Raw genomic sequence first — 14498 nt, forward strand, 5'->3', positions numbered from 1 at the left:
CTAGACAAATCAATTAAGTGATCTCTGGCAGGCAAGGATAATTGTATTTCTGACTCTATTAAGGCACGTCAGGGCTGCTTGGCAAATCTCTCAGGGGAGCTGGCCGTCGCTGGGCATTAGGCAGTGGTGGGAAACATTGGGCAGAAACCCAATGTGGCATTTTCTTTCAGGAATCACTTAACCTGTAATTCCACCATTTAAACAGAGAAAAGGTGCATGCATTTCTTCAAAGGGAATTTCAATCCTAATATGTCCGTGTGCATTTGAACTTTTACATAACATTTGATAATACTTAGCGAGAAGTCCTTTGTGTGATACAATTCTGAAGATAGGAACAGACTCTTTCAGTCAAATCATCTGAAACCTCTAAACAGATATCTTCCAAATGAGACTACAGAGAAAGGGTAAAGGGAAGACAAGAGAGGAATCTGAACATCAAATAATGAAAAACTTGTCTCAGAAAGTAACCTGGTTTAATTTAGAGACTGCTCCCAAAATAAGATATAAAATCATGTTCGAACTTTTAGGTGTGACAGTGTTAGCTCTATCTCAATTAACATCAGAAATGAAGGTCCATGCTTCTTTAAATAGATATAAATGAGTTATAAATACATATTGATGATTTACAAATTTATAAATAATGGGTTTTCTACTTATTCGTTCATCTGAAATCATTTTCTTATGAGACAATTATGCTATATGGGAAATAAGATCTCCATTCCCAGTGTGTTTCCCTCAGCACCATGCTGAAGAGCTAACACAGAATTTGGGTCGTTGCTCCAGCAGAAGGAGATACAAAGGGAGAAAAGACCCAGTCCACCACTGGAGAAGAGATACTACAGTCACACTATGAAGAAGAAATCAGATTGCTCTGTCTAAAGTAGTTCACAAAGAAAGACATTTCTTTCACACCTGGAATCTTCATGTCATTCTAATCTTACCACATGCAACCTGGAAATTACAAAGGGAACTTTAATATGTACCAGTACTTTCAACTATTTTACTTAATTAGTCATAAGCATAGAATTTTCAGTCCTCCAGCAAACTGTAGTATAGGACCAATGTTGAGATTTCTTGGAGCACACCCTGTGCTTTAGCACCAGAATCATCTGGAGAAGAGATTAACCATGGTTTCCTGAGGTTCAGATTCAGTACATCTGAGACAAGGGCTAAAAATTTGCATTTCAAACATTCTCCAAGGCGATCCTGCAGGTCCACTGGCCATACGTGAATAGCATTGATTATCAAAATATACTATATTAGGAATTAAAACTATTATCTCTCTATTAATATTATTTAATTAAGACCTATGTGATCACCCCATCCCCATCTGTAATTGAAGAAGGTATGAAAGCAGCAGTATGATGTTCAAGCCAATCAAACAAAATCTTTTATTTCTCTTCCAGTGTGCACCAGGCTTTAGGCTGGGCACTGACAACACAAAGTCTGCCAAATCAAATCCTCACCCTTAAGTAATTTACGTTACCGAAGAGAAGACAAGCTAAATATAACATCTCCCAAACTCTCTTTGCTATCCTTTCTGCAGTCTAAGAAAGTTGATTGGTTGGGACCAGCATTCCTATCACCCTAAGTCTAATAAAAATACATTATCTTCAACAAGCAAAAGAGCAAGTAATTCTTCTACTTGCATTCCCTCCTCTCTTCTATTTCCAGCCTTCACTGCAGCCATGCATTGTTGTAGTTGATCTTCCCAGTGGGCTCTGCTTCCTGGCACACTTTTCCGAGTCCTCTGCATGGCTGACACCTACCTATACATGGAGTAACAGCCCTGCTATTATTTTGCTGCCTTCTCTGACTGCTTACAGGCTGGACTCCCACTTCTGTGTCCCTTCACATACCCCATCCCTCTGTCCTGGTGACAAAACTTACCATACCTCATGACTATTTCCTAAGTGTGTTTTTGTCTCCCTCATTACCTGGTAAATCTTGAGGGCAAGAATGGCACCTTTTGTCTTGGTGTTTGCAAGCAAGATGCCAGAGCAAATGTATACTAGTGCCTACAGTAATGGATGTGGGAGCAGGTGGCTGACTAAAGCAGCTTAATATGGAGATAAGCCTTAGGAATACAGAAATGTATAAATATAGAAATTCCTACAGTGAATACAGAATGTAAATATCAATCAACAGAAATGGATTGGAAGAGGATATACTGGAACTGGATCTTGAATAGGGCAGGATTTTGGAGGCAAGTCCCAGGAGGCAGAGGGCCAAGAACAGTCTAGATCACTGAAAATAAGATGAGAGAGTTTAAAGTCAGATCAGGTATTGAGAAGTCGGTGAGAAAGTGAGAACAAGGGAACACAGGGTTTTAACAGGAAATCAATGTGACCACACTCCCCTGAGTAGTAATTTATTTAATGTTGTTAAGGACAGATTGGAAGCAAAAGAGGTAACAACCATAGTGACTTAGAGATAAAAGTACTACACTACCTTCTCTGCATACATATATAACATAATGCTCTGACTACCCTGATTGCCAAGGCTTTTCTGTCATCATGTTATAGTTTGTCAATGTTAGGTCACTTTTTTCAAGGGATGTTCTCATATGTTCTGAGCTCATGAGTGGCAGAGCTTACACTTCAAATTCAAGTCTGATACCCAAAGCCATGCTCCCCTGGGCTTCTCCACCCCTGTCTTTTCGTCAACATGAGTCTTACTGCTGATCACGGGAATAACACCTCACGATGTCTGTGAACTGCTTGGAGGACAAGCTTCCCTCTGAGAATTTGCTTCAGTAAATAGGCTTTGGTTAAATGCAAGTTGACTCTTTGCTCAAAGCAAATACACTCAAAGGTGGTGGGCATTCTCGAACTGGAAGACCATCCACAAATATAACTCCCTGATCAGAGAAAACTCTCAGGCAGTAATCTGAGTTCTATAACCATGCGCTTGCATATCAGTAAAACCTCACAAAAGCTCCTCACACGGTACTCATTTGGCCAGACTAGGGGACAATAAGCTGGGACCTCAGAATTGGGGTTCCAGTTGTATCCTTCAACAACAGGAGAAATGAAGTAGAGCTTGAAGGGCCACATCAGACTCCCTTAGAGGAAGGGACTGCCTCTCCCTTGCCATTGCCTAGTCCTGATTCATATCAACTACTACAGTTGGGATCTGGAATACACCTTAGAAGCCCACGTGCTAAAGATTTGGTCCTGAGCCTGACGATATTGGGAATGTCACTTTGACACTCCTGGTGGACACTTCAAAGCTAGGGTTTTAAGTCACTGCTGTCTTTTCCTCCCCTCCCCCTCTCTCTGCCTCTCCCTTGCCATTGCCTAGTCCTGATTCATATCAACTACTACAGTTGGGATCTGGAATACACCTTAGAAGCCCACGTGCTAAAGATTTGGTCCTGAGCCTGACGATATTGGGAATGTCACTTTGACACTCCTGGTGGACACTTCAAAGCTAGGGTTTTAAGTCACTGCTGTCTTTTCCTCCCCTCCCCCTCTCTCCTCTCTTAGGTGTGAGTGTTTTTTCTTCACTGTGGGCATTATGATTTGACTCCCTCAGAAAAGCACAAAGCCACTGGGCCAAACAGTCATACACCAGAACCTCAAAAACTAAGCAAAAATGAACTTTTACTTTTTACAAGTTGATTATTGAGGTGTCTTTTATAATGATGGGAAACTGGCTAACACAGAAAATTAGTACCAAGGTGTGGGGTATTGGCTGTTATTACATGCATGATGACATGGAAAAGGGGCTGGAATTGTTTTGTAGGAAGAAATGGGAAAAGTTTATCAGACTCAGCTAGAGGAAGCCTAATGTGCTGTAAGAGGAACTTCCTGGGCGATCCTAGTAGGGGTTCAGGAGCCCAGAACGCTGGTAGGAATTCACACAGTAAAGGCGATGCTGGTGAATAACGATTGCCCTAAAGGCTACTGTTGTTATACTGAATGTAAATGCATGGCTGCATTGTGTCCATGCCCTGAGACTGTCAGAGACTGTGTTTAACGATGACGCAGTAGTTTATCTGGTGGAGGAAACTTCAATATTCCAGAGCACCCAGAAAACAGGAGGGTCTTAATGGCTGTATCTAGACAGATTTACAGTGAAATTTGGGAGCAAAAAGGAACAAAGTGGCAAGATTTGCAAAATGTGCAGCTTTGGCAGGAAAAAAAATGTACATAATGATTTGAACAAGGAGAGTGCTTTGCACTGGGACAATAGGAAAGATGCCTTTAGGGAAGCTTAAGATTCTGCAAGGCCACACCAGCACAGGTTTAAGACTTATTTAAAAGACTTTCCAAGTTAGAAATTTTGAGAAGAGAGCTCTGGCACAACTTGCTTTCCCTGAAGCTCTTCAGTCAGCTAGGGACTCAGAGGTTGCTGCAGCCATACCCCAAGTGGGCCCAGAACGACTTGCACTTGGCAACATCCACATGAAGTGGGCTTTACAGGCATGCAGAAGACAAGGGTCTTGGGGTTGATGGTTTTCTTTTCAGGATATCAAAGGAAAGCCGGGGGACCAGGCACTGTGTTGCAGAATCACAGTCCCACAAACAGCATTTTACAAGGCTATACATGAGGCTACAGAAGTGAAGCGCAGTAGAGAATTTGGAAGGAAGAGGTGCCAAGAATATGGAATGCCTGCCATGGGAGGCTTCAGGCAACATGCGAGCCTGCCCTGAGAGAGGCCAAACAGACCGCAACAACAGTTATTGGGGCAAAGCTACCCAAGCCCTTGGGAGGCCATGCCTACCATAGTGCTGGACACAAAGCAGTCAGATTTAATGTATTCTATGCTGGAGGAGTGTCCTTCCTTTGTTTCCATCCTCCCTTACTATTTTTCTGTTCCTGCTTCTCAAAACTGAAATGTTTGTTTACCTTGTGCCTGTCCCATAATTGTATCATGAAAATATGTAAATCTCTTGTTAGTTGTTTTTGTAGGTGCACCCAGTTACATTTGTCTTGAGGATCAAAAGAAACTTAGGACTTGGGCTTCTGAGAAATGATGGAATAGTTAAGGCTTTCAGACTCTGAGGATAAAATAAATGCATTTCACAATGGACAAGGTCCTTTGAGGCCCAGGGTAAAATGTCCCTAAGACCTACGGGTTAAAGACTTACTCCACAGATTTGCACTGTTGGGAGGGGGCAGAAACTTTAAGGAGAGACGTGTGGGAGGCCCTCATGTCACTGGTACATGTCTTTCAAGGGGAGTAGGAAACTCTTTTTTTCTCTTTCTGGTTTTCACTTCCCAAACATTGGAGGAGTGGTTTGGCCCTTCTGCTATGCTGTGGTGTGGTGTGGTGTGGCCCTTCCACCACAGTCCTCCAAAAATGGAGCCAATAAATTCTCAATGGAAACTTCTAAACCTATAAGCCAAGTGAAACCTTTTTCTTTTCATAAATTGATCGTCTCAGGTGTTTGCTCTGGCAATGGAAAACTAACACACAATCCCAATGATCCTATACAAGAGTACACATTTAGTCATACATCCAAGCTCCTTCAATGTGAACCCGCTTCCCCAAGCTCTCCATTTTGTTCCTTTACTGAGAATAAGAGTTCATTCACTTTCCTTCTCTTGCTACCCCAGGGCCCCACATCGCGCACTGGGCTTGGATTGCAGCCATTTCCCTTCCACAGAATGCTTGCTGAATAAAGTAATTATGTTTCACTCTAAGCATGGCTCCCGTGGAATGCATCACAGAAAACTCTTTAGCTCTTGATCATCAGGGATGCTGTTTATCAGGAACTGTCCTGGCAGAGGCAGAATTTTGGCTGGTCTCATGCCCAACCTACCCAGAATTCCCTGAAGGCAGGACCCAAAGGCCTGGTGGTATTTAACTTCAAGGTCTTATTGCTGATGAGATTTTATGGGTCCGAGAACAAACTTTACCCCTTGAGAGGCCTAATTTCTCTCCCATAAACTATGCCTGAATCTGTCCATAGAAGTAGCGGACACAGAGGCCACCTGCACACATCTTCCTCTCCTCATCTGAAGTGCATAACTAAGTGTATTATACTCCTGGGAACCATGCAACATTGGCATTGAGGACTAGAAACTGGTGAGAGTGTTTCTGATTTGCAGCAAGTAATGTCTCCAACTATGCATGCTTATTTGTGCATACATCTATGAGCATGCAACCTCAATATATGTACATCTATTTATAAATCATGTGAATGTGTAATTCTACTACACACAACATTCACTAGAAATATAAAAGAGGTCTTTTAGGAAATAAGATAACAATGTAATAATCCAAGATTTAAAAATTGATATTTCGTGTACTAATGGAATTCTTTGTCTTTTCTTTTTAGTAAAATACATATTATAGTGATCATAAGTTCCAGATCAAGTTTATCCTAATTCACCATTAAACATTAGTGATCAGCATGTCAAAATTAAGGCTGATCCGAAGAAGCCAACAGATCTACAAAGAAGAGTAGCACAGGCTTGCTGAAAAATTTATGATTTGCATACTTTAAATCCAAATCTCCTAGCCTATTTGCTGTTGGATCTGATTTACTGCCATTTCTAATCTCAGTGAGTATACCTAGACACTCTTGCAGGACTAGGACTAGTGTCCTTCTAGTATCTCCTGGCATTTGCCATTCACCTTTTAGTAATATCACATTCACTTCATCACTTCCTTAAAATCAGGAGGGGGTTAGCATAATGAAAACCACAAACAAATGTGCAGGTGTATACAAGGAGCCAGCCACAAACTATGGTATTTGGCAGTGTGAGGGTGACTGCAGTTTGTTCATGTTAAGGATGCCCTCTTTTTTCTTGATGCCTGAGTTACTGAAATAGGACTCATGGCTGTTTACCACATGAACAAACAAGGTCTTCAGAGCAATCTGAATTTAACTACTAGTGATTCTTGATGTATTTCTTTTTTTAGATAAAATAATTTTAAATAGATGTTCCACTGTTTTCTTCCCACATCCTCACGGTGATCTTTTGCAACCTTGAGAGGGCTCAGTCCACCTTGGAGACCAGTTTTAAATAATAGAAAATTATTCAAGATTTTGAGCTGGGCTTGACGGCCCTTGTCTGTAATCCCAGCACTCAGGAGGCTTGAGTTTGAGGCAGCCTAAGATATATAAGGAGTTCAAGGCCAGCCTGTACCCTGTGTTAAAAATAAATTTAAGAGAAGGATTTTGTATGAAAAAGCTTTACCTTCACCCTCCTTCCTCACTTGGCTAAGCCAAGGCTGTAGTATGTTCTCTCTGATCCCAAGTTGCCTCTCTCACAAATACAGTCTGTACTGCCTAATTCTGCCTTTGGTTGTAAAAAGCCAGGAGGTAAGGAATAGAAAAGCATCAAATACAGGATGACATGTGACCTATTGAAGTGTTCTGTTCTTATAAACATGGGGTCTGAAGAGGAAAGCAGAGTGGCATGCTGAAGTATCCCCTTGAGCCCCAAAAGCAGAAGCAGAGCCCAGGCTCAGGCACCCAGGCTCCCAACCAAGGGATCTCATTACTATTCCATGCAACCAAATGAGTAGTGGACCATGGAATCAGAGTTTCCCAAAGATGCATGAAGCTGTGCCCCATTAAGTCCAGCCCCTGGTCCTCACCAGAACCACCTTGAGTCCCCAGAATCTCTTCCCATCCCTGCCGCTAATTACTGGACATTAATTATATCGCTTATCCATTTGAAACTAGAGTCTAACCTTGAGAGTAGATTGCACATTTGCACATCCTCCTCATCAAGACGTGGTGTCTATTTGCCTACCCCAAATTTGAGCCAGTCTCATGACTTGCTTTAATCAGAAGGATGCATTAAAGACAACTGTACGCAAATCCCAAGGCCGGAAATCAAAAGTTAAGTAAGTTAAACAGATATTTCTCTACAAAAGATATACACATAAATGGCCAACAAGTTTATGAATAAATGCCCAACATCATTAATCATCTGGAAAAGAAAAATGAAACAGCAGTGAGCTATGACTATTATAAATGGAAGGTCTCATTAACTGTTAGTGGTATTGCCATTAGTTCAGCCATTATGGAAAACAGTATAAAAGTTTCTTCAGAATCTAGAAATGGAGCTACCAAAAGAGCCAGCAGTTCCACTACTGGATAGATATACATTCAAAGGAAGGAATCACAGTACCCCAGAGAGTCACCCCCATGTTTAGGGCAGCACTAGTCACAGAACCTCATACACGGATTCAAGAGTGTGTCCGCTGACAGATGAACAGGGTGCTTCGTCTTCACTGCTAACTCAGTAAAAGCGAAAGATTCCTAGAAGGTTACTAAAGTACACTTTGGGATGTGTATGGGTGGGTCATGGGGGCATGACCTTGAGGATGACATCTGGGGCATTGCTTCTTCTCTGGCCCTTTTTTATTTTTCAGTACTGGGGATTGAAGCCAAAGGCTTCTTAACTGAGCTATATCCCCAGCCTTTTTTTTTTTTTTTTTTTTGAGACAAGGTCTCACTAAGTTAGTAAATTGCCCAGGTTGGGATTGAACTTGCAGTCCTCCTGCTTCAGAGTCCTAGACTGTTGGGATTACAAGCATGAATCAACATGCCAAGATCATCTCAGGTTCTGTTCCTACTCTACTCCTTAGGTGGCATGAGTTGAACAGCTTTTCCTCTGCCAAGCCTTTCTACCATAGTGCTTCTGCCTTAGAACCACTCAACCATGGGTTGAAAACTCTAAAACCATGAGTCTAAATAAAGCTTTTCTCCTTTGACTTGAGTATGTCAGGTGTTTTGTCCTCTCAACATCAGACAGGTGACTAATACACACACATGCACACACACAAACGGGGAGATTATTGAGCCACAGAAAGAATGAAATTTTGTCATTCGTGGCAGCACAGATGAGCAGCGGTGAACACCTTTCCTTAGGTGAAATCATCCAGGCTCAGAAAGACATAGCATCTTGACTTACATGCAGAAACTAAAATATTGACCTTAGAGAAATAGAAAATAGAATAATGGTTACCAGAGTCAGGAAAGGATGTTGGGGAGGAGTGAATGGAGAGAAAATCAATGAGTCCAGGTGGACAGAAGGAAAAACTTCTAATGCTAGAATAATAATAATAATAATTTAGGGTGACTGTGGATGACAACACTCAATCAACTATATTGATATAGTTAGTAGAGAAGATTTAGATGTCCCCAACAAAAAGCAACCTTATATTATGCAAGTGATAAATATGCAGTTACCCTGACCTAACCCTTACAGATGGTGTGCATACAGTGAAATACATACTTCACTCATAAATATATAAAAACTCTTTAAAAGGTTTTTTTTAAAAAGAATTTGTGTATGCTGCCACTGTGTCTTTTAGAACCTAGCTTCCAGGTCTAAAAGCCCAAGCTGGCTTCCTGGAGGATGGAGACTACAGGGAAAGAATCAAGAGCATCCCAGCCTGGGGCCCCCAGACCTATGAACAAGCCCAGCTGAGACCAGGCAGACCTGGTCCAATTGAGGCCAGCCCAAACTGCTCCCTCAGAATTGAGATACATACACTGAAAATGGTGATCATGTGCCACTAAGTTTTAAGGTAGTTTGTTCTGCAGCAAAAGTGAACTGACAGACACCCTAGCTTTGGATACTCACTGACTCTAAGTCGAGTACTTAACAAATTCAGGTTCTAAGGACTTTGGTTTCCTGGTCAGTGGCCTGGGGAGAGTCACAGACCCTGTGAATACATGTGATTCTACTCTGCGAGTAGCTGTTCTATGCAACCATGTCACCTCTTACAATTTACAGTGACCCTGAGAGGGAAGCCTACAACAAAGCACCGAGATAACGTATGTTTGTCAGAATGCGTCCTCAGCAGAATGAAGGCAATATACTTTATTATGTTTGTAAGAAGGATGTTTGTAAATACAAACATGCTCAGTTTTCAAAGACCTAGATTTAAATGTTACTACATATGAATGTGGGGAAATGGTTCCCCTAAATACTGAGCATATTAACGTTTTTATCAGAGCTTCACAGACAAGCTTCACTTTCCACAAATTCTTAATGTATTTAATAGAAAAGGTAATTTATAAGAGAGAAAGTAGAAAGGAGATAAATTAGCATTTTATATTATTGGTTCACATATACTTTTATTTTCAGATGCACTAAAAGTTGGAATTTTCCACTTCTTCATTGATTCCTCCTTCATTGATTCCCCAGTATCTAATCGGACCTCTATGCCATGCCATAAAAAAAAAAAAATACACACACAGAAATACAGAATGTGAAGCATACTTACCCTCTCTGAAAGAGATCCACATTATAAAATTTATGCAGCTCGACCGAAAACTCAACCGTTCCTTGTACTTCACACATGATCCTTTTGGTTCATTACCTGAAAAAGAGAGAAATTAACAACTGAGATATCATCAGATGAGCACAAAGGCAGGAGCCTGGTTTCTCCAACAGGAAACCAAACCATGCATGGGTAGGCAAGGGTATCTGACAGTGGGCCCAACAGGAGCAGCCCAAGTCTGCTCAATACCACCATCCAGGGGTCCCTCTTAAGGGAAATGAGGTGATATGGTTAATGCCATGCAGCTTGTACCAGGCACCACCAGGAATCACAACCAGGTGTCCTAACTCCAAAGCTCAGCTGGTCCAGTGCCCTTCCCTTAGTCCAATATAGGCAACATCATCCTAGCTATGAGTTTGTCTTTTATGAGCCAAGAGCCTCTTCTTTCTTGCTTTCCTTCTGTGTGACCTTGAGGAAGTCATTCACCTTCTCTCTACCCCAATGTGCTAGTCAGTAACGTGAGGATTGGTAGTAGTACATAACTTCGATAAGCGATGGGAAGATTAAATAAATGTACCACAATGAGGGTCCTGCACATTCCTAACAGGTAGTAAATACTTAGTAAATGGTAGCTTCCATCGAAAATGATTCCGTTATGAACACTCCTCACTCAAGTGACTGGATTGGCAAGGACAGAAGTGTGTGCTATTGACCATGGGAAGCCAAGCAAGAGCACTTGCTAGGCAGATGCCGAGTGCAGATCAATAGGCCACTAACTTTCCAAGCCAGGAGACCCACACGGCAATCCAAGAGGGTACTGTTGAAATGATGGAGAAGATATGAAATTAAAATAATCCAAGTTTAGGTGAGAAACAATCCAAGAAGGAAACTCAAGGGGCACTAAGTTTTCTGAGTACATGAAAACATCAGGCTACTAAGGATCAGATGCTGGAGAAAAACTGAACTGCAGGGAGGCAATGTGGCACACTCCTGGGATCCTGGCATTCCTGGAGGCTAAAGCAGAACAATCACAGGGCTGAGCCCAGACCGAACAACTTAGTGAGATCCTCTCAAATAAATAAATGGCTGGGGATGTAGCCCAGTGTGAAGGCCCTGGGTTTAATACACACAGAAAAGGAACTGAATTTATTTTTCACCACCAACTATATCCTCAGTGCTAGGCAGAGTATTTTATGTGCATTGGCTTTTTCCCAGCCTGTTTTTGTTTTTTTTTAATTTCAGTAAGAATTTTGAAATGGATGTTTTTGCTCCATTTTGCAGATAGGAAAGTAAGCGTCAGGGAGGTCCTAACTTACAGCCAATTTCCAATTTTAGAATGTTCTACAGTGGCATTTTTGGTAAGGCTTCTCACTTTCCTAAGCCTGTTTATCACCATGAATAAAGGAGGCAATTAAGATTCCTGACAGGATAGCAGGCATTTACCTGCAATACACTAGCAACAGCTGCTCTCGTGGGCCCTGGGATAAACAGAGAAGGAGAGCAGAAAAGGAGAGAAAGGAAGATGACACTTGGATTTTTGCAATTGGTAAGCAGTGTTTGACACCTGAGTATCCTTCCAAAGCCATCTTCTTACCTACAAGATGCTTCAAGGATCAAACGTGGTTCAGATCTCAGCTTCACTCAACAGGATCCTGCTACACCAGCTCCCAAGAATAACAGCACAAGGGATTAACTAAGCTTTAATTCTGTATCTCAGCTCTGGCAAGAATTCCATCTGAGGAAACATTTCTGAGGATGCAGAAGACTGCACATCAAATTAAAATGCAGCAGATCCCTGGAACCAATTTCTATAAATTCTACAAGACAGTATTGCAATCTGACAAACCTTCACATCTTGGCTTACAGACGGTGCTGGAAACCTATAGGAAAGCCACAGGCATGCCTAACACCCCAGAGCTAGCCAAGGGCAGAGCCACCACTTGATTTCAATTCCAGGGCATTTCCAGTAAGAGCTGAGGGCAGGGCCAGAAGACAGATACTGCTCTGCGCATCATTTCATTAACACACTAAAAGCAGCATCTACAACCTTCCCTATTTCCTCATCACCCCACCTGGTCTCAATCAACAAAACTGCAGAGCTGGCAAAGGCATCTGACTTCTTGCTCTCCACTATCAGCTTTCAATTTCTCCTATCCCTCTTCTGAGCTGTGATCTTAGAAGGATGAACATACAGAGAAAGGGACCAAGAGAGAGAAAGAACAACACACACCAGCATTGCTAGACTGCCACATGCCCAGCATTGTCAGAAGATGTCATAAAATAAAAAATCTTGAGAGGGGGTTTTTTTCAGCTGCCTGCCTACCTGCCTGTCTGCGATCACCCGGCGGCGTGCACGTGAGCTCCCGGCCTGCGCGACAACAGACCCAGGAAGGACCCAAGGACCCCAGAGGGGGTTTTTCTCAGCTGCCTGCCTACCTGCCTGTCTGCGATCACCCGGCGGCGTGCGCGTGAGCTCCCGGCCTGCGCGACAACAGACCCAGGAAGGAAGGTAGCCGCGCGGGCGCCCTTGAAACACCCACACGACCCCCCCCCCCGTTCTCAAAACTCCTGATCGGGCCAGTCCTTAGACCAACTCTGCAGAGGCATAGGTTCCCATGAAGGGTAGTTTTCTGAGCTCCGAACTTTGATCATCTTTAAAGAAAGGGCAGGGGAAACCTGTAATAGAACGGAGTGGAGTTCAACCCTGAGGGTAAGGAAACTAAAGTTAGGCTTTGTAGATTGTGTTCAGTCTCAGTCGTGAGGAACAGCCATTGGCTAGCTATAACCAGGGGATTGGGTTCCGCATATGACTGTGCATGTGGTATAATATGAGATCAGAGATAGCCTGAAAGAGGACCTTCAAATTCTTTTTCTTTCCCTCTCTCTTGTCTCTTTTTTCCTCTTTCCACCCTAAAATTTCTTTCTTTTTTCTGTCCTGTCTCTCCAACTCAGTCTCTTGCTCCACCATAGTGTCCCTCATCTCCCTTTTTATTCCAGTTCCTGAAGAACTCAGACTTCTTTTTTTATTTTTTGTTTTTAGGACGGGTTTCTCTTTATGTTCTTTTCTCCAGTCATTTTACCTCACTCATGGCTCTGTACCTTCAAGGGAAGGCAAGCGCCTGTTACTGTTAAGGGGATATATTCCTGTCCTTATTCCTGCACTCTCTCTATCCCCCCTGAACTTAATAGCTTTGTAAAGATAGTAAGGTAATTCTACAACCTCTGGATTCACTTCAAACCTGCTCTAATTCTTTCACTTATCTAATCCTCTTGTTCTAAGTCGAACCCCCCATCCTAAATGGTAAAGATGCCATATTGAAAAGAATATTCACTGCAAACATACTATGAGCTGCTTCTTGAAATTAATCTAATTCACATGAGTTAAAGGTGATACATTAATGACTACCATAAGTGGTCAGTTGGCAAGCTGTGCCTGATCCTATTGGGCTGCTGAATGTATCAATTGGGACAAAGAGTGGTGATTGATTTAAAGAGTTGTTTTCTCTGATATTATGAAAACGAGAATGTCTATGAGTCATTAGAAACTCAAAAGCTAAAACGCAACTATATTAGGAAGATTTAAGTAATACCCAGAAATTAAAGAAGGACAACCCAACAATAAAAATAAAAATGAGAAAACACTTAAGCAAGACACAAAAACAAATATCCAGTTCACCAATAGCAAATAGTAGGACAAATGAGGATGAAAAGTCTGATAGTGAACCAACAGGACTCCCTGGACCCATAGCACAGGAGGTAACAAAATTGATCAATCAGGCTCTAGAAAAATTCAAATCAGAAATAATTTCCCAGCTAGCCAGAGAGATGATGAGCAAAATAGAAGTCATGATTCGAGACTCTAGAGCAGAAACTGAGAAAAAAATAGATGAGCTCAAGACTGTGATAGAAGCCATGAAGACTCAGCATAAGAAAGACATGGAAACAATGAATGCCCAACAGAGGAAAGAAATGGAATCCATAAAACAGATTCAAACAGATATCCAGGAGATTAAAAACTCTATTGAAAGTGTACGAAACAGAATAAAAGATTGCGAAGATAGAATTTCAGATATAGAAGATAGGATAGCAGTCAGTGACCGTGAAAAAAGAGGTCTATTAAAAACAGTAAGGGATCATGAGAAATCAATCCAACAACTCCTAGACGATACAAAGAAAAATAACATAAGACTGATAGGAATTCATGAAAAAACAGGAGAAAACACAAATGATATAAAAAAGCTCTTCACAGAATTAATGACAGAAAACTTCCCAAACAGAAGGGAAGAATTAGACATAC

At 41.8% G+C, this 14498-nt stretch overlaps 1 protein-coding gene across 5 annotated transcripts in view; it reads right to left on the bottom strand.

Moving 5' to 3' along the window:
* The window catches only part of Fam135b (family with sequence similarity 135 member B), a 322410-nt gene that overhangs the window by 185506 nt on the left and 122406 nt on the right, over positions 1-14498 (bottom strand). For all 5 annotated transcript variants that reach the window (XM_010629616.2, XM_010629613.2, XM_010629612.2 and 2 more), the window contains exon 2: positions 10205-10300. In XM_010629616.2, coding sequence (XP_010627918.1) covers positions 10205-10281 — 77 coding nt within the window. In that variant the 5' untranslated portion in view covers positions 10282-10300. The remainder of the gene's footprint in view (positions 1-10204; positions 10301-14498) is intronic.

Source organism: Fukomys damarensis, unplaced genomic scaffold (assembly GCF_012274545.1).
Source record: "Fukomys damarensis isolate Sample0158 unplaced genomic scaffold, DMR_v1.0_HiC HiC_scaffold_5, whole genome shotgun sequence".
Taxonomy (NCBI): Eukaryota; Metazoa; Chordata; class Mammalia; order Rodentia; family Bathyergidae; genus Fukomys; species Fukomys damarensis.